The sequence below is a fragment of the Hemicordylus capensis genome, chromosome 17, assembly GCF_027244095.1.
Source record: "Hemicordylus capensis ecotype Gifberg chromosome 17, rHemCap1.1.pri, whole genome shotgun sequence".
Classification (NCBI taxonomy): Eukaryota; Metazoa; Chordata; class Lepidosauria; order Squamata; family Cordylidae; genus Hemicordylus; species Hemicordylus capensis.
The window spans coordinates 10,326,515-10,353,517 of record NC_069673.1 but is presented as its reverse complement, the minus strand read 5'-3'; the positions used below and the strand labels follow the sequence as shown (position 1 = coordinate 10,353,517).

The 27,003-nt window shown below is 47.8% G+C and overlaps 2 protein-coding genes across 12 annotated transcripts in view; both read right to left on the bottom strand.

The window, feature by feature from the left end:
* Positions 1-289: 289 nt before the first annotated feature.
* On the bottom strand, positions 290-18,243 carry PHYHD1 (phytanoyl-CoA dioxygenase domain containing 1). Of its 4 annotated transcripts, none has more exons than XM_053282594.1 (11): positions 18,090-18,243; positions 16,551-16,709; positions 14,002-14,077; positions 12,821-12,868; positions 11,193-11,248; positions 9,495-9,557; positions 9,360-9,381; positions 5,386-5,514; positions 3,972-4,088; positions 2,347-2,473; positions 290-569 (listed from the first exon to the last, which is right to left on the bottom strand). In XM_053282594.1, the coding sequence occupies exons 1-11, from the start codon at positions 18,147-18,149 to the stop codon at positions 518-520; spliced, it is 909 nt and encodes a 302-aa protein (XP_053138569.1). In that variant the 5' UTR covers positions 18,150-18,243; the 3' UTR covers positions 290-517. The 4 variants fall into 4 exon arrangements, with proteins under 4 accessions (XP_053138569.1, XP_053138570.1, XP_053138571.1 ...); XM_053282595.1 differs by having other exon boundaries at positions 14,020-14,077; XM_053282596.1 differs by lacking the exon at positions 16,551-16,709 and having other exon boundaries at positions 18,090-18,231.
* A 6,584-nt stretch (positions 18,244-24,827) lies between these two features.
* LRRC8A (leucine rich repeat containing 8 VRAC subunit A) overlaps positions 24,828-27,003 on the bottom strand; it is a 34,588-nt gene continuing 32,412 nt past the window's right edge. For 7 of the 8 annotated variants that reach the window (XM_053282583.1, XM_053282582.1, XM_053282581.1 and 4 more), the window contains one exon: positions 24,828-26,765. In XM_053282583.1, coding sequence (XP_053138558.1) covers positions 26,490-26,765 — 276 coding nt within the window. In that variant the 3' untranslated portion in view covers positions 24,828-26,489. The remainder of the gene's footprint in view (positions 26,766-27,003) is intronic. The other variant, XR_008312829.1, reaches the window with a different exon arrangement.

The following is a 27,003-nucleotide window of genomic DNA, read 5'->3' as shown; positions in this document are numbered from 1 at the left end:
AGAGGTTACGACTCTTCTGGAAATCACATGGGATTTACTGAATACAGCTGGCTGAGAATTTTTTTTTTAAGGGAAATTAAATTTCTAGTTCTAATAGTGACATAAGATGTGAAGACTATATAAGATAAGAACTAGAAACTTTCTTTAAACAACAGAATTCTCAAAGCTGTATTCCAAAACCTGGGTCACGCTTTTCTGCATCCGCACAGCACACGCATGTATAGCCATATCTTAACGACACCATATAAATCACCATAAATCACTACTCATCACACCACCCCAAAGAAAGGATATTTCCAGGAAGGCTTTATTCAGCACTCTCAATATAGTTGGTAGCCTTGCAGAGTAATGTTCTATGCAGCTGTGGTTACAAGCCTGAAGTAGCATCCTCCATAGACTTGGGCCCTTTGAGTCCCAGGGGGGAAAAAATGCCAGAAGCAGAGATTTTCAGGAGGAGAAAACTGGATCCAACGTGCCTGGCTGCTGTGCTGGTGGACCAGCCATCACGACCTGCCTCTTAGTTCTCTGTGTAGAGAGGTGGGAAGGGCAGTCTGGAGGTTGGCTGAAGCCTGGAAAAGGAAGGACAATTAAGAGGTCATAGGAACATAGGAAGCTGCCATATACTGAGTCAGACCCTTGGTCTATGTCGCTCAGTATTGTCAACCCAGACTGGCAGCGGCTTCTCCAAGGTTGCAGGCAGGAATCTCTCTCAGCCCGATCTTGGAGATGCTGTCAGGGAGGGAACCTAGAACCTAGATGCTCTTCCCAGAGCGGCTCCATCCCCTGAGGGGAATATCTTACAGTGCGCACACTTCTAGTGTCCCATTCAGATGCAACCAGGGTGGCCCCTGCTTAGCTAAGGGGACAAGTCATGCTTGCTGCCACCAGACCAGCTCCCGTCTCCACTTGTCACTTGGGACACAGCATGCTAAAAGCAAATGGAGAAGGGACGCAAGCTGTAATTTGATTTAAGAGCTTGACTTCAAAAGCACTTCTGGAAACAACTGTGAACTCGTAGACTCTTAGGACGGAAGGGAGCCTAGTCCAGCCTCCTGTTCAGCTCAGCCAATCTAGAGCATCCCTAGCAGAGGGCTGGCCAGCCTCTGCTTGAAGACCTCTAGGGAGCCCACCACCTAGGTAATTGATTCCCTGGTCAAGCCACTATTGACATTTTCCCCTAATGTGCAGCTAAAATCTGCTCTCCTAATGTTCAACCAAAACCTGCCTTTAATGTACCTATTAGGATGAATCCAATGGGTCACTTAAGCCCATTAGATCTGATTCCACCCTCTGGGGCAGCAAAGAAGACCCTGTTGCTCTCTTCTGTGTGATAGGCCTTCGGATATCTGACGAGTGCTCTTGTATCAGTCGCAGGGGAGTCACAGCAGGAGAGAGGGCATGCCCTCAACTCCTGTCTGTGGCTTCCAGCAGTATCTGGTGGGCCACTGTGCAAAACAGGATGCTGGACTAGATGGGCCTTCTTGGGCCTGATCCAGCAGGTCTGTTCTTATGTTCTTATCCAGACTTCTCTCCCCCAGCTAAACATTCCCAGTTCCTTCAAACAGGACTTGGTTTCCAGACCCTTGACTGTCATTGTCGCCCGTCTCTGAATCTGTTTCAGTTTGTCTTGTGGCTTGACGAAGCCACAATCTAGTGAATAAGAAATAAAATAATAAGAAGAAAAAGAAATAGTCGTGAATAAGAAATAAACTTCCCTTTGTCTCATGGTTTGACAGAGCCACAGTCCATTGAATAAGAAATAAACTTCTTATTATTTTATTTATTTATTAACTAATAAGAAGAAATGGTCGTGAATAAGAAATAAACTTCTATTCGTCTCGGGGCTTGACAGTCTAGTGAATAAGAAATTAAAAAACGACTGTACGGTGCGCCCGCCTAGCGTGCTTCAGTGGCTTAAGAGAATAGACTTATTCAGCCCCGTAGATAGATGCAATAATTTGGGGGTCCTGTTACAGGAAGTCAAGGATAGTTTCCTGATCCTACAGAGCTTGAACCTCCCGTGGTTATTCAGCCAGAAGAGCAGGCTGGATCGCCAGCCAGGAAGGGTGGAGGAAGCAGAAAACAGGGACACAATCGAGTGCAGTCTGATATTCAGTGCTGTACCAATCTGGTGGGATGGTGAACAACAGTTTAATTCTATTTGGAAAGTAAAGGACTTTACATCCCGGGTGAGACCCTGGTGGGGGGAAAAGTACCAGGATGGCCTCCCTGCACACACTGCCACCACATGAAGCTATGGGACAGGGGTTTATGCCATCAACTTCTCCTCTCTGAGGTTCCTACCACCATACCACGGAATTCTCTCTGCAGCTAGGACATCCTTACCAGTTCTCTTTGCTCCAAACCGTCTCTTTGGCCTCCATCAAGTGAAAGGTATATACATGGCGAGACCGTTCCGAGCGGTTTGGTTCGCTTTTATGGACCACCTGGCCATGGATGAGGATCAGGCCACCTGTTTGCAATACACACACACACACTTTAGCCCTATTCACACACCATGTTCAACATTCGATATGAGACTGCAGCGTACACAGGTACAGCTATTCACACATTACATTGGATGCAGGCACAGCAGTCTTCTCTGTGCCATGCATTTGAGAGGACTGGTTGTTGTTGTTTTTTTAATGAATGCAGGTAGAGTCGTTCACACACAAACATGTACCTGTGTGCGGACATCTGTACATGAATAAAACGAAATGTCTGAAGAGGGCTAATTGCCTTTTTGAGAAAGGATATGGACATTTTGGCCTAAAAGGGCAGAAAGAGTCAAGAGGAAGGAATTTCGTTGGGAAGGAAGGTAGGTCGGTAGGAGGAAGAGAAAGGAGTTCATGAGGAAGGAAGTTCATAAGGAAGGTAGGAAGAAGAGAAAGGAGTTCGCGAGGAAGGAAGTTCATAAGGAAGGTAGGAGGAAGAGAAAGGAGTTCGCGAGGAAGGAAGTTCATAAGGAAGGTAGGAAGAAGAGAAAGGAGTTCGCGAGGAAGGAAGTTCATAAGGAAGGTAGGAAGAAGAGAAAGTGACTGTGTGCTAACCACAATCTGGTACGACAGCGGTGTGGTGCCCAGGTACCAACATGGTCTCCGCATTGTATTGAAGGCGGCATCTTATCCGGAACAATCATTCTGGATTATTCCACACACTCTTGCAGGTTGACAACGCAATCAGTTTCCCGTCGTCCTACTGCAGAGGTTCCAACCTGCGGTACTCCAGATGTGGGTGAACTACAACTCCCATCATCCTCAGCCACCACAAATTGTAGCTGGGGGTGATGGGTGTTGTCGTTCCCCAACATCTGGAGTATCACAGGCTGGGAACCACTGTCATTATTTATTTAATTAACATTATTATTATTTCCGTATTATTTATTTAACATATTTTTATACCTCCCAAAACCTACGTCTCTGGGCGGTTTACAACCAAATAAAAACAGAAAGTAAAACCTGAGTTAAAACAGAAACAAACAGTTTAAAAACATTACAACAATTTAAAATTTTTAAAATAATATTTTAAAACCACATGAAAACCACGAAAACAATATGAACTAAAAGCCTGGGTGAACCGATGCGCCTTTAAAGACTTTTAAAAAGCTGTCAGAGATGGGGAGCCTCTTATTTCACTGGGGAAATATTTGTACGCCGCCCAAAACACAAGTTAGATGTAGGAAAACACTCCCCCCACACACCCCAGGAATGGGCAAACCCGGCCCTCCAGCTGTTTTTGAACTACAACTCCCATCATCCCCAGTCACTAGGAGTTGTTCAAAAACAGCTGGAGGGATGAGTCTGCCCACCCCAGCCCAACACACACACAATCCAAAAAATATAACGCAATGGATCCAGGTTGCCCTTAGTTTTGCCAGGGCATCTGGGCTCTCCCCCCACCCTATGGAGCTTCATATCAGCGTTACTACCAACATCTATCTTCCTCTTATATTGTCCTGGTTGCACTTTTACCTTTTCCGACCGGTGCAGGAAGGAACAGGCTGTCATCGTACACCTGCTCGGAGCCAACGAACTGGGTGCAGGGTATGGTGCCCGGCGGAGCCCGCACCATCCGCCGTGTGACCCCACCTGTGGCCCACAAGGTAGAAAAGGCAGCCCCATCAAGGAAGGTCCTTTTAAAAGTGGCGATTCTCTTGGATTCAGCAGCGGGAGAGCAACCGGCCCTATCCGTCCCCAGCACAGCATCCCTGCTGTGGCTGTTGCTGGCGTCTATCTTGTGTTTCTTTCTTCGATTGTGAGCCCTTTGGGGACAGGGAGCCATCTTATTTGGGTATGTATTTATTATTCCTTTATGTAAACGGCTTTGGAAACTTTAGTTGAAAAGCGGTATATAAATATGGTTGTCAGCAATGTCATTTGACTGCTCAGCAGGAAACTGTCTGCAAAGAAATGTTGACAATATGGGGGCTGAAGGGTGAGTTTAGCCAAGCCCCCGCAATGGAAGCTACCTTGTGAGATATCATTGACTATCCCTGCAGGAACAGCCTGCATTTATAAATTTTTAAATTTTATTGCATGGACATACTGCCCCCTATGAAATCCCTGGGCGGTTTACAAATCAACACTCAAAACAATTATACCACCCAACAACTAAAACTTGGAACCATATAGAACAAATTAAAATAACCATCAGCCAAACTTTAAATCACTATGACCTAAAAGCCAGGGGAAATAGTTGTGTTTCCAAAAGTGGCTTAAACACAGCCAGAGAAGGGGAGCTTCTGGTTTCATTTGGGGGCATGTTCCAGAGCCCTGGGGAAGCTGCTAACTGGGCAAAGAGGCACTTTTAAAAAGTGGTGATTCTCTTGATTGAGCAGGGGGGAGAGCAACTGGCCCTATCCGCCCCCAGCACGGCATCCCTCCAGTGACGGTTGTGGTGTCTATCTTATGTTTTAGATTGTGAGCCCTTTGGGGACAGGGAGCCATCTTATCTGTTTATTATTTCTCTCTGTAAACCACTTTGCAAACTTTTGTTGAAAAGTGGTATGAAAATATTTGTTGTAGTAGTAGTAGTGCCATTTTGGGCCACCAGTTTTGGGCCACCACCAAACAAGCATCTGGAGATGCCAAGGAAGGAACTTGGGACCTTCTGCATGCAAACATACAGATGCTCTTCCCAGAGCGGCTCCATCCCCTACGGGGAATATCTTAAAATGCTTACCCATATAGTCTCCCATTCAAATGCAAACCAGGGCAGACCCTGCTGAGCAAAGGGGACAATTCATGCTTGCTGCCACCGAACTAGCTCCTCCACAATTAACTTTTGTGGGATAATTGGCAAAGGTTGGCTTTGTTAGACGAACCTAGAGAGTTTCTGGGCTATTCAACACATGCTTGCAGAAGACAAAACACCCTCCTTCCTTACTTGTGTGAGAACATGGAATGAACCACAAGCAACCGTTGTCCTGCGTGGCGTTTTCCAGAGCGATCCAGAGACCCACAACCCTGCCCAAAGGCTCGGTATGCAGAAAAGTCGCATCCTGGTGGGGCGTCACTGAAAGCGACAGAAAAAGACGCACCACATGCTATAGTGCTTACAGCGCTCAACTAGGACCAGGGAGAACCGAGTTCAAATCCCCATTCATCCCTGAAACGCATTGGTTAACTCTGGAGCAATCACTTATATTTCAGCTTAACCTACCTCATGGGGTTGTTGTGGGGATAAACATAACCATGTACACTGCTCTTGGCTCCTTGGAGGAAGCGCAGGATACAAATATAATTTTTTTAAACATGGGACACCAAACCATGGCTTGCACTAACCATGGTTAGACCAAAGAAGAACTAGGGCAGTTCACATGTTGACAGTAAGGCAGGAGAAGCCCCCTATCCTAATGACTACCTTACTCTAATGCTTCTTCTGATAGGAGAAGCCTACCCTAACTCGGGAGCCAGGCACATCCTGGAAAGCCCATGGTTTGTGCTAACCATGGTTAGACTCCAAAAACACTACTTGGTTTCCATAAGTACAGGCAAACCATGGTTTGTGTGGTTTCCCTCTTTCTCAAGAATATGATGCCCATGAACCTTAACTATGGAATTCAGTTTCCACTCAGGTGTTGGTAACTTATGTGGTTTCCTAATCAATTTCTATGCAATACCTGTAGCAGATTTTTCTGGACCCCCAAGGAAAACAAGCTAGGTTGCATTGAAAAGGGACACGCGGGATTAATTCACTGTTTGGCACATTTCATTCTGTTCTTTCGGCATCTCCTCTCTAGGCTTGCCCTTTCGCTGACTGTAACGTTATCAGTAACGGCGATCCTACCGAGGGATATTGCTGACAGCACAGCCTCACATTTCAGCCAAAATGCGGTTGAACAGTTCAGCGTCAGGATTCGCCATGACCATTACTCACACGCTGTTTTGCTGAGCTTGTCAGTAAGCGCAAGCACCGGAAGCCCTGTTGAGGTGCTCAGCCAAAATGTGTTTTATGTCATGCATACTTGGGTCCTAAGCGCTGACTACAACTCCCATCATCCCCAGACACAATGTCTGGGGGTGATGGGAGTTGTAGTCTGAAAACAGCTGGGGCCTGAGGAATCCTGAGCTGGCCACATTGCCCTGATGCTGACTTGCAACTTGGCATTTGCCCCAGGGTGTCCCCACATTCAGTGCGGACCTAATCCATAAGGACTAGAAACTTGAGCTTTAAAAAAACCAAATGTAAGAACTGTCAGGAAACTGAATGAATGCTGAGGTTTTAGAACATAAGAACAACCCTGCTGGATCAGGACCAAGGCCCATCTAGTCCAACATCCTGGTTTTTTTAAAAAATTGGTTTTACTGTTAAATTTGTACACCGCCTTTCATTATAACAATCTCAAGTCCACTTCACACAGCGGCCCCACCAGATGCCTCTGGGAAGCCCATAAGCAGGAGATGAAGGCATGCCCTCTGTCCTGCATTTGCTTCCCTTCAACTGGGATTCAGAGGCATCTCACCTCTGAGGCTGGAGGTGGCCTATAGCCCTAGGACTAGTAGCCGTTGATAGACCTGTCCGCCATGAATTTATCCAAACCCCTCTTAAAGCCACCCAGGCTGTTGGCTGCCACCTAATCTTGTGGCAGAGAATTCCACAGGCTAATTTTCCTGCACTCTAGTAAAATTGTGGGGCACCCGGCCTGGAGTTTATACAGATATCTGCTGCTAAGTATCTTCATAACTTGGATTCTCATTTCACGGCATCCTTCATGCCTCTGATGGAGATGCTTGCTGAAAAGCTGGCAAGGAGCTTTCCCCTGTAACTGTGTCAGCAACCTCCAAGGGGAAAAGAGCTAAACGTTTCTGTACCTCCCACACTTTTCCTCTCGACTTCATTGCACTTTGGGAATCCAAAGTGTGTAACAAGATGCGAACTTTCTCCCCGCCATCTGATCTCATGGGTTATATAACTGTGGATCAATTGCCCGGCCAGATGTGTGCAGCAATGGTGTGACCGAAGTCAAGTGCAGGAACGTGAGTGCTGAATTTCCAGATTGTTCTCTTTCCATTGTTCCAAAAGACTCAGCCCTTTTGAGGTGAGCTGAGCTCTTTGGGCTACAATAGCGGACGAGCGGTACAAGCTGGAGACAAGCTTACCCATCACGAAGAAGTGGGAATTTGACTGGAATCAAGAAGAGAATTGCTTGAACATCTGTACAAGCCCTTCATAAACTCTGGTTCCCAACTCAGGAACACGGGAAGCTGCCGTATACTGAGTCAGACCCTTGGTCCATCTAGCTCAGGATTGTCTACACAGATTGGCAGCAGCTTCTCCAAGGTTGCAGGCCGGAGTCTCTCTCAGCCCTATCTTGGAGATGCTGCCAGGGAGGGAACTTGGAACATTCTGCTCTTCCCTGAGTGGCCCCATCCCCTAAGGGGGGCATCTTACAGCAGGGTTTCTTGACCTTGGGCCCCCAGATGTTAGAAAGACCAACTTTGGGCCCCCAGACATGGCCTTTGTGGCTGGGGATTCTGGGAGTTGTAGTCCGACAACATCTGGGGGCCCAAGGTTAAGAAACCCTGTCTTACAGTGTTCCCACATGCAGCCTCCCATTCAAATCCCAACCAGGGTGAATGCTGTTTAGCAAAGGGGACAAGGAACCTAGGAAGCTGACTTCTACTGAGTCAGACCGCTCGTCCATCTAGCTTCGTACTGTCTACTCTGACTGGCAGCGGCTCTCCAAAGTTTCAGGCAGGAGTCTCTCCCAGCCCGACCTGGAGATGCTGCCAGGGTTTGAACCTGGGACCTGCTGCATGTAAGCAGATATTCTACCACTGAGTTGGATCCCACCCCCAAAGAACACAGGAACTTATAAAGCTGCTATACAGTCATTCCCTTGCCAACTGCAAGGGTCCCGTTCTGGCAAAACTTCGCCGTTGGCAAATTCGTGGTTAGCGTGGTTAGCGAGGCATTAAAGTCTATGGGAAACAGGGGGTTAGGGGAACCACAACCGCAAAAAGACCTAAAAAGAAAGGGGGGGAAATCACCCCCAAATTTGCTAAAAATCACCCCCCCCCAAATCCTGTAATATTGCCAAGAGTCACCAAGAAGACCAAGCACACTTTTTTTGCTCCGGACATTTTTTAACACCACCCCCCTGCCTGCCGCCAAAAAAAAAAATCACTCAAAGGCATTTTAAAAACGGCAAGGGTCTCCAAGAGGAATGAGCAGATCGAACCTCTACACCCCTCAAAATCCACGAAACCCCACCAAAATCACGAAAAAAAACCCTTGCCAAACATGGATACTCAGGGAAGACCTGTCACAATTGCCCATTAGCATATATTCAAAACCATGGTTGGTAAAACCGTGGTTGGCAAGGGATGATTGTATGGACCCTGGGTCCATCTAGCTCAGTATTGTCTACTCTGACTGGCAGCAACTCTCCAAAGTTTCAGGGGGGAGTCCTTCCCAGTCCTAGCTGGAGCTGCTACCAGGGATCGAACCTGGGACCTTCCGCATGCAAAGCAGACACTCAAAGCCCCGCCCTGTATAAGCTTTCTCATGAAATTCTGCTCAGAGAAGGACACTTAGCCACATCACCTTCTCTCTGCAGGCAAACACCATCTATTCATTTTAAATTGTTTCATGCTCTACCTGTTCTTAGTGTTTGGTTTTTAAACTTTATGCTGCTTTTATTTTCCTAGAATGTGCATCTGTTTTATCGTTCTGCAGTGGTTGCAAGCCACCCTGAACAGAATGGCATTGGGGGAACGGGATCTCATTTTTTCTTTTCAAGAATAGCAAACAGTATTGAAAGTTACTCTAAAAGCTGGTGGCCACCTCCCCTAATATTCCAGGGGCCCTCTCTTTCACACGAAACAGTGACCATACTTTTTCAGTACAGAACTCACCTTCACCACCAATGCCGGGTTGCTGGGAGAGAGAGAGAGGAGACAAGAAGATGTAATTGGTTTAAAGGGAAAAACCCAAAGGTCATCCCATTAATTAATTGTGGCGGGGAGGGGAGATTGCTCTAGTTACCAGACCTTGAAGATGTACATACTCTGCACCACCACAGGATCCTGAAAGCCAATTTTTCTTGCCAGGGCCTGGGAAACATCACAGAATGGCAGAATTCAAAATCTCGGAACAGCACAAAATTGCAGCACAGCATAGAATGGCAGAATTCAGAACTGCAGAACAGCACAGAATTCAAAGCTGCGGAACAGCACAGAATTCAAAGTTGCGGAACAGCACAGAATTGCGGAACAGCACAGAATGGCAGAATTCAAAATTGCGGAACAGCACAGAATGGCAGCATTCAGAACTGCACAACATCACAGCATCTTAAACTTGTTTCTCACCCCTTGTGACACATACCCAACTTTCCCCAGATGAAAACAGGGAGACACTTGCAGCATCCCTTGTCTTCAGACCAAAGATCGCTACCTAAGCTGCCCAGAACCATCACAAATTGCTAAAGGCTCTGTAGCAGGGGCTCTCCAGACTGGGCCCCCAAAGTGGCTGGAATACATCTCTCATCATCCCCTGCCATTTGTGGCACAGGATGGTGGGAGCTGCAGTCCAATCACACTGGGGGACCTAAGCTGGAGCAGCCCTGGTCGACACAGTTTTGAGAGTCGGGTTCATTTCCCAGGCTAGGGGCAGGCCACGTAGCTGGACTACAACTCCCATCATCCCTATTGGCCATGGTGGATGTGGATGATGGGAGCTGTAGTCCAACCACCACAGGAGGAGCAAAGTTGTGCAGTCCTTTTACACACACACACACACACACACACACACAGAGACATTATGAAATGCTCCGGAATGCTCTCTCAATGGGCAATCATCTGCTTCTCAGCATCCCTCACTATCTTTAGGAGGCAAGAAAAAACCAGGTTGTTTAGTCAGGCCTTTTCCCTCTAGGGGGAGCTGTTTTCACAACTGCTGCTGCTTTGTGCTGTATTATGTTATGGTTTTACCATGGTGTGTGTGGGTGTGTGTGTGTATGTTTGTGTTCTTGATTGTGTTATTGTTTTCATATTTTTACTGTAATCTGCCTGGAGATATTTTCCAAAGGGCAGTATTAAGATGCAACAATCAAAAAAGAAGCAAAATGCAAAGCCACGCTGCCAGAAGAATTCAATATAATTCAGGCTACCAGCAAAAAAAAAATTCAATAAAATTCAGCATGAGATATATCACAGCTGCTTTTCAAGTGTCTGAACTGGTTCCTGAACCGGGCTTTGAAAGCTAGCACCTGAACCAGGCATTTTGAAGACTGCTGACAAACCTGGACAGCAACCCACAGTTCGACTCTCTCTGCCCACATCATGTTTAACTTCTAGAAACCCTGGCAGAGAGAGATGTGAATCTCTCCAGGGGACTCCCAAGAACAACATTTTAAGCCGGTGTCCTCAAAGAACAAAAGTTTGGACAAAGCAACCCCAAGTAATTATAGAAAAATGTTGGGCTGTCTTGGGTCAACAACAAGGATGCACAACTTCAGCCTCCAGCTGTTGTTGGACTACAACTCCCAGCATCCTCAGCCACAGTGCCGCATGGTCAGAGATGATGTGAGTTGTAGTCAGACATCTGTAGGAGGGCCAGAAATGAGCAGCCCGAGGGAAAACAGACAGCAATAGAGCCATTGAGGGAGTGTCTTTTCGGTTTGGAAGGTTCTTTCTCCATCCTCTCACCATTTCATTCCATCAAGCCGAGTTATGGGATCGCTGGCTCACCTGCACTTTTGGGGCATGGGTGATTTTCTTGAAGATGGGGTCATAGGCGTGCAGGGCTAGGAGAAAGGAGCCAGAGAGGAGTGAAATTTGTTCTCCAGGGCGGAGGTATAAGATCAAAGGAACACAAGCAAAGACAGGCATAGAATCCTCGTCCAGAGGGGTGAGTGTCAGACTACAACTCCCATCATCCACAGCAGCCATGGTGGTGGGGTGATGGGAGTTGTAGCCCAACAGCGTCTGAGACATCCGGGGCTGGGAATCCCTGCTCTACCAGAATATCTCTTGTGCATTTTAGATCCTTTGTGTCTCCCCGTAACAGAGTCCTCATGGAGATTATTAAGCCAGTCCGGCAGCAGAGAGCACGGATTGTCCCCTTTGCTTAGACTTACTCCCTACAATTGGAGCTTAACGCTTGCAGCCTGACCCATAACATATTGGTTCAAATGACAAGGAAGCAGATTTAGGCTAGTCATTAGGAAGAATTGCCTAACTGTAAAGAACTGTTGGTCAGTGGAACAGCCTGCCTCATGCAGTGGTGGGCTCTCGTTTGCAGAAGACGTTCTAACAGAAGCTGGAGAGCAATCTGACAGGGAAACTGTGGCAGTTCCTTGCACCATGCCAGGGGGCTTCTAAGATTTCTAAGGTCCCTTCCAATGCTAGCGTTCTATTATTCTATGATGCCCCTCTAAATCCCTAAGCCTATAGAGCTGTCAAAGAAAGAGGAGCACCTCTTTTGCACTCTACTTTCCCATTTAAAAACAAACCAACCACAACAACATGCATTTCTCCAGTACATGTGTCTATAGATACTTTTGATCTAGAAGCGATATCTATAGATACTTTTGATCTAGAAGCGATATATGCTACAGGGTTGTTCATCCAGATGGTAGAATTAGCATCTGTCTGGTGTGACTCAGCCAAGCAGGATGAGTTTGATAGGGGCATCACAAATTAAAATCATCACGGGGTTGTTTCCTTCCTGCTTTTGCAGAGTCTCTCGGGCCATGAACCATGAAACTGATCTTCTCCATTTTCATTTTCTTTAGAAAGCTATTTGCAGGTCAGGAGCAGAGGAGAGGGGAAATGGTGTCTCTGCTAAGAAATGTAGTCAATTCCACCCACCCACACCCTAATTTGTCATGGGACAATCTTCGATATGGTATCTGTAAGTTCAGGACCCCCACCTCATGAATAACCCAACCCCATAACTCACTTCGCAATTTTGTAGATCAGGACCAAATACTCAAAGGGTGGAGAAGCATACTTGCTTGGAAATAAATACCATTGCATTAGCGCAGGGGGTTCTCAAACGTGGGTCCCCAGAGGTCCCCACAGTGTGGCAGGGGATGATAGGAGTTGTAGTCCAACCATCTGCAGCAACCCACATTTTAGAACCCCTGATTTAGTGGGCACTGTAGGTGCTTAGAATGGGGGAAAGAATTAGAATTTAGGATGGCACTTGAGTTCTAAACGTAGGCAATTTGATCTGGGAGTGAGGGAAAAAGCTGTTTATGGGAGTTCAACTCAGGCCAACAATTTCTCTGCAACTACAGGAAATGGTTTTGCGGGAAAACTGACTCCCTGGAGAAAGGAATCCCACGAAGACCTGACCTCTGTTTTGTACTCACCATGGCCAATCTTGTTGATAGATTTTTCCTTTGGAATAAGAAAATCCCCTTTATGCAAGATTAAAAGGAAACATGACACAACAAATATCTCAGAATGCAGCTTCACACATTCAGTCATTCAATCACACATGTACAGCTTCACATATTCAATCGTCTGTTTGAATGACGCCCAGGGAAAGCATCCCACCTGCAGAAAGCTTGAATGTCAAGAATAGAAATTGTCTGAGGTTAGTTTTCTCCTTTATGTACTGTATTAGGATTCTATGTGTAGGAAGATTTTTGTTCCCCAGACATCCAAGATCCAACCACCCCTTGTACTCTGAGCCTGTTCCATGTGCTAGTGCATAATAAACTTTTTGACCATGCCACCTAACTCTTAATAATCTACAACTTTCCATGATGTCCAGATTCGTTGGATGGGGTCTTGTTCAACTCTGGGAAATGGAAACCCAAAATCTCCGCTCAGAAACAAAAGTTCCTGGTTGGACCCGATCCATTCACCATCTCTGCCTCAGCTCCATCATCTGTAAAAATGGGCCTGTTATTGTGCAGATTCGCCCTGCGTGCCCATAACATTACAAAGCCAAGAGAGTGAATGGCTTCTGAATAAATTTATCTGAAGTCTCCCCTGCCATGCTGGAGAAGTTTAACCTGGAGAAGAGGAGATGGGATAGTCAAATATCTGAAGGTCTGTTCCATCAAAAGGCAAATGTTCTCGGTTGCTCCTGAGGGCAGGACTAGAACCGAGGAAGCAGATTCAGGTAAGAAATTAGGAGGAATTTATTAACAGTATTGGACAGTGGAACTGTCTGCTTCATGCTGTGGAGGACTCTCCTTCTCGGGCGCTTTCCAAAGAGAGGCTGAGTAGCCACTTGCCAGGGATCCTGTAGCAACTTCTTGCACTGAGCAAGGGGGTCCAACTAGAGGACCTCAAAGAACCCTTCAAATTCTATGAATACCCCACTGTACAGGATGCTGTAGCAGCTTCTTGCACTGAACAGGGGGTCAGACTAGAGGACCTCCAAGGCCCCTTCCGATTCTATTTATATCCCACTTTACAGGATGCTGCAGCAGATTCTTGCCCTGAGCGGGGGACTGGACTAGAGGATCTCCATGGCCCCTTCCAACCCTCACGTTCTACGATTCCACACCGCATCCTGCCCGCGTGACAACACATTCACCTTTCTCATCAAAGACACCTTTTTCAAAGAAGAACCGGATTTGGTCTCCGCTAGTTAGGAAATATTCTGCACTGCCCTGTTGGAGGAAAAAGAAAAGAGGGGCACATCTTCATGAACAACATTTATGAGACCAGGTCCTGTAGCACCTGGAAGACTAACAGATTTATTGCCGCCCAAAGCTTTGGACAACGCTCACTTTCTCAGAAGCATGAAGCCATGCGCCTTATCACACAGGCAGGTACAGAAGATGGGGGACATTGTAAACAGGGGAGCCCAAAGACCATTAAATACAAATAAAACATTAATTAAATAAAACATTAATTAAATAAATCATGTTGCAAACGTCTTGCATTTCCCACCTGAAGCGGAAAATCTTCATATTCCTATTCTTGTTTACATAACTATTACATAGGAAGCTGCCATACACTGAGTCAGACCATTGGTCCATCTAGCTCTGTATTGTCTACTCTGACTGGCAGCAACTCTCCAAGGTTTTGGGTAGGAGTCTTTCCCAGGCCTATCTGGAGATGCTGCTAGGGATTGAACCTGGGACCTTCTGCATGTAAGCAGATGCTCTACCACGGAGCTGGGCCCCATCCACAAAGAACACAGGAACATATGACGCTGCTATATACAGAGTCAGGTTTTTGGTCCATCTAGCTCAGTATTTGTGGCAAGTGTTCATACTTACCTGCATCTTTTCCCCGACAAAAGGCCAGCATGGTGGTGGGAAAAATTGACATACATCATTTGCTTTGAAAACAAACATTCCCCACCTTGGGGATAAAGCAGAAGCATCATCAATCACCCAGTGGGAAATTCAACCTGGGATGTTACTGAAAAGCTCAAAGCTGACTTATCTTACAGGATTGGGGGGACCTGCCTTGTGAAAAAGGAATTGGGTACCTTAGGACCACAAGTTGAACATGAGCCCACCGTGTGATGCAGCCGCTAAAAAGGCGAATGCAATCAGAGGCTGCATTAACAGAAGCATGGTGTACAGATCACGAGAAGGAACTGTTCCACTATATTTTGTACTGGTTAGACCTCCCTTGGGAGACTATCTATCCCGTTCTGGGCCCTGCATTTTAAGGAGGATGTTGATAAACTAGAACAGGTTCAGAGGAAAGCAACCAAGAGGGATTGAGAAACCAAGAGGAGGAAATGATGAAGGAAGTGGACAATCATCTTCCAATATCTGAAGGGCTAAACAAGAAGGAAGCAAATTTAGGTTGGATAATAGGAAGAATCTCCTAATTTTAAGGGCTGTTTGACAGTGGTACAGTTTGCCTCACATAGCAGTGGACTCCCCATCACTGGAGGTTTTCTGACAGAGGCTGGACAGACATCTGTCAGGGATGCTGTAACAGTTTCCTGCACTGAAAAGGGGGATGGATTAGATGACCTCCAAGGTGCCTTCCAACTCTAAAAGTATAAGATTCTTTTATCTGATGGCTTTTAAAAGGTCTTTCAAGATGAATTTATTCACCCAGGGTTTGTTTTAACTAGGATTGTGATTTAAAATTGATCTAATGTTTTGATTTTTGTTTCAAGTTATTTTATGGTTATATTTGCATAACTGTCCAGATATGTACGTTTTGAGCAGTGTACAAATCTAATAAATAAATATTCAAAAGTGCAGAAGGAAAACACACGCAAAATATTAATAGCCCATGCTAACTGAGCAAAGAGGTACCTTTTAAAAGTGGCGATTAACTTGTATTTAGCAGTGGGAGAGCAACTGGCGCTATCCACCCCCAGCACAACATCCCTCCCAGGGCTGTTGCTGGTGTCTGTCTTTATGTATTGTTTTTTAGACTGTGAGCCCTTTGGGGACAGGGAGCCATTTTATTTATTTATTCATTCAATCATTTCTGTAAACTGTTTTGGGAACTTTGGTTGAAAAGTGGTATATAAATATTCATTGTATTCATAATGCCATTGACAAGATACGTATGTTTTGGGCAGTGTGCAAATCTAATAAATAAATATTCAAGATTGCCAAAGGAAAGGTTTGTTCACGACTTGATCAGTCATAACCCACTCAAAGTAAATAGCTTTTACTGAAAGGTTGATATATTAGCAAACTGTTTTCTTTTTCAGATGCTTTCATATTTGCTAAACTGATCTAATCATTTTAATCTAGTTCTTTTACACTAGTCGTTTTAATGGCTTTTTTGGTATTTTTGACAATAAATTAAAAAAAAAACCACTTTAGAAAAGCATTATGGGCATGAATTGAACAAGGCAGGGTTTGCTAAGAGTGTTTAATTGAGGACCAAGGAAACAGATAATGGGACCCCCTCTGAACAGGCTGGTGGTGTTTCAGCCTGGCTGGACAGGCTGCTAATCCAACCGGTAAGTCAATTAACAGTTGTAGCTCTTATCTATGTGTGGCAAATTCACATGATGATATGTACGCCTTAAGAATGTAATCTGCGAAGCTGTCCTATGTCTGGCTCAAACATGGGGAGGTTCTTCAAGCACGGCACCTGGTATATTTACATGGTAGTGATGGCGGTGGCAGGGGGTTCCACCGGTTTTCACACCTGTGCCTGGAGCTGCTCCTCTTGCTTGGTGGAAAACTCCGTGCGGCAGGAGAGCGGCACGTCCATTCCAGCAATGATCCTCTGGATCTGGGCTCTCATGGCATCACATTCGTCCGAGGAGAAAAACTCTTCTAGAACCAGGAAGCCATCTTTGTGGAACTAGAAAAGAACGTGTGAGAGGAACATATCGGGAGCTGCCTTTAACTGAGTCAGACCCCTGGATCCATCTAACTCAGGGTTGCCAACACTGACTGGCAGCAGCTCTCCAAGATTGCAGGCAGGCGTCTCTCCCAGGCCTACCTGGAGATGCTGCCAGGGATTGAACCGGGGACCTTGTGCGTGCAAAGCAGATGCTCTGCCACTGAGCTATGGTTCCATTTCCAGGAAGCGTGTTGTATTCTATCTATAATCTTTTGTGTTTTGTTGCTTGGAGGTTTGTCCCTCCAAACAGGAAGAGAGCTGGTTTTGTGGGAGCAACTGCAAGCATGACTTGTCCCCTTAGTTAAGCAGGGCCCGCCCTGGTTGCATTCATTCATTCATTCATTCGATTGCTATACCAACCTTCCAAAAATGGCTCAGGGCGGTTTACACAAAATAATAATAATAAATAAATAAGATGGCTGCCTGTCCTCAAAGGGCTCACAATCTAAAAAGAAACATAACAGCAGCAGTCACTGGAGGGATGTTGTGTTGGGGGTGGATAGGGCCAGTTGCTCTCCCCCTGCTCAATAAAAGAGAATCACCACATTAAAAGGTGTCTCTTTGCCAAGTTAACAGGGGTTAGGGTTGAACTCCTCCCACTTGAATGGGAGACAACATGTGTGAGCATGGTCAGATATTCCGCTCAGAAGATGGAGCCGCTCTGGGAAGAGCATCTAGGCTCCAACTTCCCTCCCTGGCAGCATCTCCAAGATAGGACTGAGAGAGAGACTCCTGCCTGCAACCTTGGAGAAGCTGCTGCCAGTCTGTGAAGACAATACTGAGCTAGATAGACCAAGGGTCTGACTCGGTATATGGCCGCTTCCTATGTTCCATCATCTCACACTGCGCGGGAGATGGCAATGCTCAACCCCTCCTGTATTCTACCAAGAAAGCCACAGGGCTCTGTGGTCGCCAGGAGTCGACACCAACTCAACTTTCACCTTTACCCCCAGACCAGCTCTCCTCCCAGAGGCAACAAGATTCTTGATGCAACCTCCTGTGCGACATGTTGCCCGTTATAGAAACCAAGCAGATTAGCTCGTAACAGAGCAGCAGATTTCAAGCTTAGAAGGAGCAACATATAAGCATAGAGAAAGAAGAAAGAAGAAAGAAGAAAAACAGCCAGTAGGGCTTCCTTGGGGCTTTCTAAAAATCTCCCACCAGCCTCTGCAAAATATGTAGAGAACGGATGTGGAAGTGAACCCTGCAAAACAAATCATTGCCAAATCTAATTGCCGGGAAGGCAGAGAGCTTTGCTTGACCAGAGGCAGCTTTAATTAACTCTAGCATACACTCACTTGAGCTGTGTGTGTGCCGTTGCATGCACTCTCTGCTTACCTTACGGATCTCTTCTGGGGTTATAAAGGCCATGGGGGGCAGGAGCGGTCGATCGCTCATTAGAGGAAGAGTCGACAGGGAGCTTGAGTCTCTTCTCAGCTGTTAAAACCGCCTCCGCACCCTGTGAACCTCTCCAGCAGCATGTGATGAAAGGCTGAGGACACAGGGAAATCGGCTGGTTACGTAAACCGGAGGATTTCAGCCCCCTCACACCCTCACCCCGCTCAAGAGCGGAGGACTTTGGTTTTGGACTCTGATATGCAGTGTGTCTTTTTCTCTCTCTTTTTTAAAACCTAGGGAGGGAACCATTTTTAACAGGTTTAATGAGTAGCACAGTTTTCAGTGGTGCAGCGGGGAAATGCTTGACTAACAAGCAGAAGGTTGCCGGTTTGAATCCCTGCTGGTACTATATTGGGCAGCAGTGATATAGGGAGATGCTGAAAGGCATCGTCTCATACTGTGTGGGAGGAGGCAATGGTCAACCCCTCCTGTATTCTACCAAAGACAACTACAGGGCTCTGTGGGCGCCAGGAGTCGAAATTGACTTGACAGCACACTTTAACTTTATCCCTCGCCAACCACGAGGGTTCCATTCCGGCCAAACCTGTGGTTGGCAGATTCGTGGTTGGTGAGGCATAGAGATGAATGGGAAACAGGGCGTTAGAGGAACCGTGATGACGAAACCCCCTAAAAATAAAGGAAAACATGCCCTCCCCAATCGCTAAAAACTGATCAAAACCCTCTTACCACCAAGAGGAATGAGCAGATCGAACATCTGAATCCCCCAAAACCACTTTAAAAACAACCACCCCAAAATCACTAAAAAAAACCCCACCCCCAACTTCTCCAACCATGGCTACTTGGCTTGGCAACACCGGTCACAATTTGTCATTTGCATATACTCCAAATTGTGGAGAGGAGAGCTGGTCTTGTGGTAGCAGGCATGACTTGTCCCCATAGCTAAGCAGGGTCTGCCCTGGTTGCATCTGAATGGGAGACCAGAAGTGTGAGCACTGGAAGATATTCCCCTAAGGGGATGGAGCCGCTCTGGGAAGAGCAAAAAGGTTCCAAGTTCCCTCCCTGGCAGCATCTCCAGATAGGGCTGAGAGAAATTCCTGCCTACAACCTCGGAGAAACTGCTGCCAGACAATACTGAAATGATTTGATTATCAAGCCAGAGGTTGCTGGTTTGAATCCCCTCTGGTATGTTTCCCCAGACTACAGGAAACATCTGTATGGGGCAGCAGCGATACAGGAAAGATGCTGAAAGGCATCAACTCATAGCTAGCTGGCAAACCCCTCCTGTATTCTACCAAAAGACCCACCACATGGCTCTATGGTCACCAGGAGTTGACACCGACTCGACAGCACACTTCACCTTTACTGTAGTTCTTGTTGGAGCATGCCGAAGGTCCTGGGTTCAATCCCTGGCAGCATCTCCCGGTAAGACCGAGAGAGACTCCCACTAAAAATCTTGCAGAGCTGTTGCTAGTCAGTGTAGACAGTAGTGAGCTAGAGAGAACAATGTTCTGACTCAGGCTAGGCAGCTTCCTATGCTCCGAGGTGGAGTTTACATTTTCTTAATAATAGAGACTGCTAAGAACAATGGAAATGCCCAGCACCACTTCCAACCCACACCCCGCAGACAATTGTGTGCCCCTATGCCCAGCCCTTACCATATCTCCTTTTCTGCATGCAGAAGCATCCCAGTTCCCTGCCTGGCTACATCTCCAAGATCGGGCTGAGAGAGAGACTCCTGCCTGCAACCTTGGAGAAGCCGCTGCTAGTCTGTGCAGACAATACTGAGATAGATAGACCAATGGTCTGACTCAGTATATGGCACCTTCCTATGTACTCCCATACCACTTTTCAACAGAAGTTGACAAACTTCTAACCCTGCTAACTGAGCAAGTGATTAAAGTGGTGATTCTCTTATAATATTGGTGCATCTGAATGGGAGACTAGAAGTGGGAGCACTATAAGAGATTCCATTCAGGGGATGGGACCGCTCTGGGAAGAGCAGGTTTCCAGTTCCCTCCCTGGCTTCTCCAAGATAGGGCTGAGAGAGACTCCTGCCTGCAACCCTGGAGAAGCCGCTGCCGGTCTGTGCAGACAATATTGAGCTTGACAGACCAATGGTCTGACTTGGTAGGAAACAGCTTCCTATGTTCCTATCCTGCATTTCAGAGGCCCTGTACCCAGGTTCACTCTTAAAAGAGGCCCTGTTAATTTGTGTTCAAGTGCAGTTATTCATACAAACATCTGACTAATTGCAAAACATAATGTCTGAAGGACACCTATAAATCAGCTGCTAACACCTGCAGATGAAGCTGTTCCTGAAGGCAGAAGAACAGGGGTCTGTGAAGAAGTTGAATTTCTTTCGTTATCTTTGAATGCACTGGGGTTTTCTCTAGTTCTCAATCCAACTCAAGAAGCTGGTACAGATCTAGAAGAGAGACAAAAAAAACCCTCTTCTTTCCTAATTCATCTAAGGGAATTTGTCGAAGGGGCTTAAACAAACTCATGGAGAACAGGTCTATCAGTGGCTACTAGTCTGGTGGCTATAGGCCACCTCCAGCCTCAGGGGCAAGATACCCCTAAATACCAGTTTCAGGGGAGCAACAACAGGAGAGAGGGCAGGCCTCACCACTTGCCTGTGGGCTTCCCGGAGGCATCTGGTGGGCCACTGGGGGAAACAGGATGCTGGACAAGATGGGCTGCCTTGGGCCTGATCTTATGTCCTTACCCCACTTGTCTTTCTGGAATTAACGTCTTGTTCCTTCTGCATCCATTCAGGGGAGGAAGAGAATTGATTGCCAGCGGAGCAGCCTTTAGAGATGCATTAAGCTAATTGTTTTGAGCAATATCTGAATCCTGGCAGGATTCAGTTTGTGTGTCTTGCAGAGAATGTAATGTTCCTCCTGCCCTGGATTTGTCATTTCCCAGTATGGACATCGAGAGTTTGTTGGCAGGCCTACCGATCTTGAGGACACATGCCCTCAAATGCCTCCAGACAAAACCCATCACCTCGGCTGGAAGAGCGCCTTCCAGACTAGACCCTGCAACGGGGTCCAGACGGATCTCGGAAGTGTGCGTCCACACTTCCGGTGTCGTGACGCCGCAGTCCCTATGTGGACAGCAGGGTGCCGTCCACATTTCCAATGCCTTGTTGCGAATTTAATCGCTGCGATATAGAGCAAGGAGGAGAAATAGGGCAATACGAGAAATCTCGATAAAAAGCATGGTATAATAAAGCGTGAGTGATTGATTCGCCTGCTCCAGCTCGACACGGGCATTTTCGCATGGCATATGGAGTCTTCTTGAACGTACCCTCCAGCACCACGGGGATGGCAGGTTAATAATCGCCCCGTGTGGTTTGTTGAGGTTTCATCCAAGATCATTCGTGTCATGGTTAAGAGAGAGCTTCCTGATAGCAAGGGATCTCTTTGCTTTTGGATGAGAAAACCATCTGCATTTGAGGAAGGGGACAGCCCTCCGGGTGAGGGGAAGGAGCATGCGTGAGAGTGAAAGCTGAAGCATGAGTCGTGTAGTACCATCTCTGTATGTAGGAACTCCCAGTTTCCACCCCTGGCATCTCGAAGTATGGCTGGGAAAGATCCTGCAGTGCTGCTGCCAGTCAGTGTAGACGATGCTGAACTACAGTAGATGCACGAAGGAAGCTTAGTAGGACCACCGGGAGCCATCCATTGCTGTAGAAGTTCCCAGAGCTCAATTCTTGGCATCTCCAGGCAGGAAACTGAAAGGCCTCTGGATGAGATCCCAGAGAACTGCTGCCAGCCAGTGCAGAGAATCCGAAGCTAGATGGACCCCAGGGTCTGGCTCAGTGCAAAGCATTTTCATAGGCATGAAATGTGTTGTAGCTCTGTGGCCGGCCACCCAATCTGTCTGCATGCAGGAATGCCCAGTTCCAGTCCCAAGCATCTCTAGATGGCTCAGTATGGTCTAAAATAATCCCTCGCCAACCACCGCTTTATGGATCTGCAAATGGTGAACTGTGTCCCGTCTCACCAACTGTAATCGAGTATCCGCGAGTTGGCAAGGTATTTTAGTGATTGGGATGGTGGCAATTGGGGGGTGGTGGCTTTCAGAGGTTCGATCTGCTCGTTCCTCGGTGACTCGTCAATACTATGGGATTTTTGGCTATTTTGGAGTGTGTGTGTTCCCCCCCTTCTTTTTTGGTTTTTTCGTGATCACGGTTCCCCTAATCCAATTTGCCTTTGACTTTAATGCCACACCAACCGCGAATTTGCCAACTGCGAGTGAGTGAGAGAAAGAGAGAGCGCAGAGGTGCACCTAGGTAATTTTGGAGCCTGGACCTAAAGGCCTTGGAGACAGACAGACAGACAGACACACTGTTGCAAGTTAAGCATCCACACACACACACACACACACAGTATTTTAACACATGGGTTCTTGAGGTCACAAACAGCAACTGAACTCACAAGAATGTAAGGCTGGAGACGGCTTTTGAGGAGACCATGGACAGCCAGGAGAACAAAGAAATGGATCCTAGAACAAATCAATCCCGAATTTTCACGCGAGGCACAAATGGCCAGGCTCAACCTACCCTACTTCGGACACATGATGCGAAGATGCAGCTCCCTTGAGAAGTCCATCATGCTCGGAAAAGTGGAAGGAAAGAGAAGAAGATGACGACCAGCAGCCAGGTGGATGGACTCGATGATGACAGCCATGAATGTACCACTGAGAGACCTCAAAGGCCAAGTTGAAGACAGATCATCCTGGAGAGAATCTCTCTATGTGGTCGCTAAGAGTTGACACCGACTTGACGGCACTTAATCAATCAATCAATCTTTATGCAAAAATGCATGAGTAGAAACGTTTCAACATGCAACTTAACATCTTCCCATCCCACCTGTTTCCCCCCCACTCCCCCCTCAGTCACACAGAGGTCACACTCAGCCAGCCAGCACAGCTCAGTCATGCTCGGCCGCCCAGTGCAGTGCGGGCTGGCATCATGGCGGCCACAGCACCCAAGACAGACTAGAGAGGATTTGGGGGGGGGGCAGGGGGTGTGGAGGCCCTGGACTTCAGCCTGGAAGTCCAGCAGTAGAGGAGAGAGAGAGAGAGAGAGAGAGAGAGAGAGACAGACAGACAGAGACAGACAGACAATGAATGAATGAATGAATGAATAGGTAGCAGGGTTGACCTCAAGAATGAATGAATGAATGAATGAATAGGCAGCAGGGTTGACCTCAAGAATGAATGAATGAATGAATGAATAGGTAGCAGGGTTGACCTTAAGAATGAATGAATGAATGAATGAATGAATGAATGAATAGGTAGCAGGGTTGACCTTAATGAATGAATGAATGAATGATGTATCAGGGTTAGAAACATAGGAAGCTGCCATATACTGAGTCAGACCCTTGGTCCATCTAGCTCAGGATTGTCTTCACAAACTCTCTCAGCCCGATCTTGGAGATGTTGCCAGGGAGGGAATTAGGGGAGCTGGTCTTGTGGGAGCAAGCATGACTTGTCCCCTTAGCTAAGCAGGGTCTGCCCTGGTTGCAGATGAATGGGAGACATGATGTGTGTGAGCACTGTAAGATACTCCCCTCAAGGGACGGAGCTGCTCTGGGAAGAGCAGAAGGTTCCAAGTTCCCTCCCTGGCAGCATCTCCAAGATAGGTCTGAGGCTGAGAGAGATTCCTGCCTGCAACCTTGGAGAAGCCGCTGCCAGTCTGTGAAGACAAGACTGAGCTAGATGGACCAAGGGTCTGACTCAGTAGAAGGCAGCTTCCTATGTTCCTCTGAGGAGCCGCTGAGTGCTGCATAGAGCTGTGTTTATCCTACCTGTGAGTTTGATTAGGTGGAGAGAGAAGTGATGGACTCAGGGCCACTAGGGGAGTTTCAGACAGCCAACTCTTGCGCCAGAACTTTTCAAGCCCGAGAGGGTGCAGAAAGCAGATCGCAACTCTAATTCATGGCTCTGACACCAGACCTACCATTATCCGACTTCTATCTTGGGCACAGTGAGGCTTGTGTTTAGCAAAACTCTATCTAATCTCCAGTAGGGCTAAGGAATGCGTCCTTTTCTTTCCATTACAAAGAGAACACCTACTAGTTGCCATAGAAATCTTGCTCCTGAACAAAGTCCCTTGCCACTTGGCACCCATCAGGACTGCCTGGTTGAGGAAGATAGGGAGCTGCCACATACTGAGTCAGATCCTTGGTCAATCTAGCTCAGTATGGTCTACCCAAACTGGCAGCGTCTTAACCCAGGTTGCAGGCAGGAGTCTCTCCTGCAAGAGATGCCAGAGATCTTCTGCATGGAGAAAAGGGCTGGTCAGAAGGGCATATAATTGCCTGCTGGGGGTGGGGGAGTGAGCAATAGGTTTTTGGAATTCTCTACCCAAGGGTCCTCCATGCTCCACATTATGCAAAGACCCAACTCCCCTGAGAAATCCATAATGCAGGGAAAAGTGGAAGGAAAGAGAAGAGGATGACCAGCAGCAAGGTGGATGATAGCGATGAATGTACCACTGAGACACCTTAAAGGCCAAGTTGAAGACAGATTATCCTGGAGAGAATCTATCTATGTGGTTGCTAAGAGTCGACACTTAATCAATCAATCAATTAATCAATCACCTAAGGGTCACTCTTGGGGCAGCACAGATATTGTTCACCCAACATCTGACAGAAATCCTCTTACCTCGGAGGCACTGTTAAAAAAACACCACCACGAACCCCAAGGTTTCCTGGTATTTCCATGTCACTTTATTGAAACATTGACAAAGATCAGAGCCCGGCTAACATTGGAGTTTGTTGTCGTTTCCAGCATTGCGAACGTGCGCAGGTCTTTCTCCTATTATATCAGACGCAGAAGAAAGAGAAGCTAGCGGTGACCTTCCCTTACCCTTCGGACTGCCAGAAGACATCGAGAAAAGGGGGCAGCCAGGGTGCGCGAAGGGGGCTCCCCGCCCGTTTCGAGACGGGACCGGGACTCATTAAAGTGATTCAGCATCCACGGGACAGATTAGATGTTAGTGCAAATTCTATGTGTTTCCTCGCTTCCGAGCGGGTGTGGGGGGGGAAGCTCCGGTGGCGGGAAGCAAACGGACCAGGAGGGAACACCCACCCACCCCTGGGGTCCTTTTAACACTGATGAGGACATGGAAGAGGTAAGAGAGGAGGCAGGCCGGCTCTGTTCCCAAAGGAACCGAGCTGGGAGAAACACTGCCACTGGAATAAACTCTGGTTTATCCCCACCATCACTCTCTCCTCCGTGGGCTACACAGAAGCCAACGAAAAACAGACCAGCTGCTGTACAAATAATAAAGCAGGGACGGAGAGGGAAGAAACCACGCCACTTTTAAACTCATGGGAGATGCTGGCAGTGCTGGAGGGAGAGAGAGAGAGAGAGAGAACCCCAAAAGGGAGTCAGTTTCTTTTGCAGTTCTGCCAACACCCATGCCCCTATGCAAAGGGGCCCTTTGAACTGGACACAGGGTTTTAAATACGGGAGGGGGGGGTGCAGTGTGGGAGTTAAAAAGTCATTCTTTAAAAAAAAAAAAAATTAACACCCTCCCAGAGAAGCTTAGTGTTTCTGGCTGAGCAAGAGCTTCAGGAACCAAAAATAATTGGGGGAGGGTGGCGGGGGGGGGGGGAGAGCCTGCATTTTTATTCTGCAGACAGAAGATTCCAGGCATGTTAAAACTTGATCCAAGTAAGAGCCTGGAGCTGCTATGCTCACGAGTAATCCCATCCAGGGATGGGTACAAAACCAAGGGCCAAAGGTTCTGGAGTGGGGGGAGCCCTAATCCTGAAACAGCACGAGGGAGGAGGGGAGGGAGAGACTTTTTAGGGGTCCGGTTAGGGGTGGAATGACCCAGAGCAAGAATCGCCCACTTAAAAACGAAAAAAGTGCCAACATCGAGAACGTGCCCCTCTGATCGGCGCCTCCCCAACACCACCCTGGCGGAGGAGACGTCCCTCACGTCCGTGTGTCACTAAGCGTAGCTGAAGGCCGAAGAGGGCTCCTGTCCATGGGAGACGCGCAGAGTTCCTCGAGTCCCAGCGGGGATGGCATCGCGGCAGGCGGTTCAGACGGGGCCTGAGGCCTCTCGCTCTTCCTCCCCGCTCCCCGCCACCCTCCTGACCTGGAGGCCGATTCCTCCTGAAGCTGGCGCGCGTCAAGAGCCGCCTTTCCGGGCTCCCTTCCCACCGTCCGCCACCCCTCCGACAGAACCGGCAAGGCCTCGCTCCCCACCGGCTCCCGGGAGTCTCCTTGGCGAGTCCGCTTTTGGCGCGGAGGTTTCCGGGGGGCGGGAGGCGCGTGGGGACGGAGTGGCCGGCAGTTCCGCCGGCTCCTCGGGGCAGGGGCGCTGGGGCTCCCCCTTCCTTTCCAAGCGGCAGCTCAGGCTTGCTCCTTGTCGGCCCGCCACAGTCGCTCCTTGACCTCCAGGGGCAAGGTGTTGAAGAGGTCCTCCTCCACCACCAGCCCGCTGCGCTTCAGAAGCGGGCAGTCGCCCAGCTCCACCGGCAGGCACTCCAGGCGGTTCCCCCGCAGTTCGATCTGGGAGAGGCTGGTCAGCTCGCCCACCCGGGAAGGCAGGGACTGCAGCACGTTGTTCCCCAGGTGCAACGTCCGCAGCTTCCGGCACTGGAAGAGCTCCGCCGGGAGGTTCTCGATCTGGCAGGAGGAAGAGAAAAGGAAAGTTAGGGGGGGGCGGACACGGCACGTGAGATGAAACGCGACAGGCAGACTCCCCTAGGCGTTTTCTCTACGATTAGACTCTACTTTTTTTGACAACATGACACAGTCAAAAGCAAGAGAGGGGCCACCAGAGCTGGCCTCGTGGGTGGCAAGCATGAATTGCCCCCTCTGCTAAGCAGGGTCCACCCTGGTTTGGATTTGAATGGGAGACGTG

Coding starts and splice junctions, on each gene's coding strand:
- PHYHD1 (XM_053282594.1), bottom strand. CDS start 18,149: ATGAGCGATCGACCGCTCCTGCCCCCCATGGCCTTTATAACCCCAGAA. Junction 11,249..12,820: donor TATCAACAAGATTGGCCATG/GTGAGTACAAAA, acceptor CCTTTCTCCTAG/CCCTGCACGCCTATGACCCC. Junction 570..2,346: donor GTTTGGAGCAAAGAGAACTG/GTAAGGATGTCC, acceptor TTCCTTTTCCAG/GCTTCAGCCAACCTCCAGAC.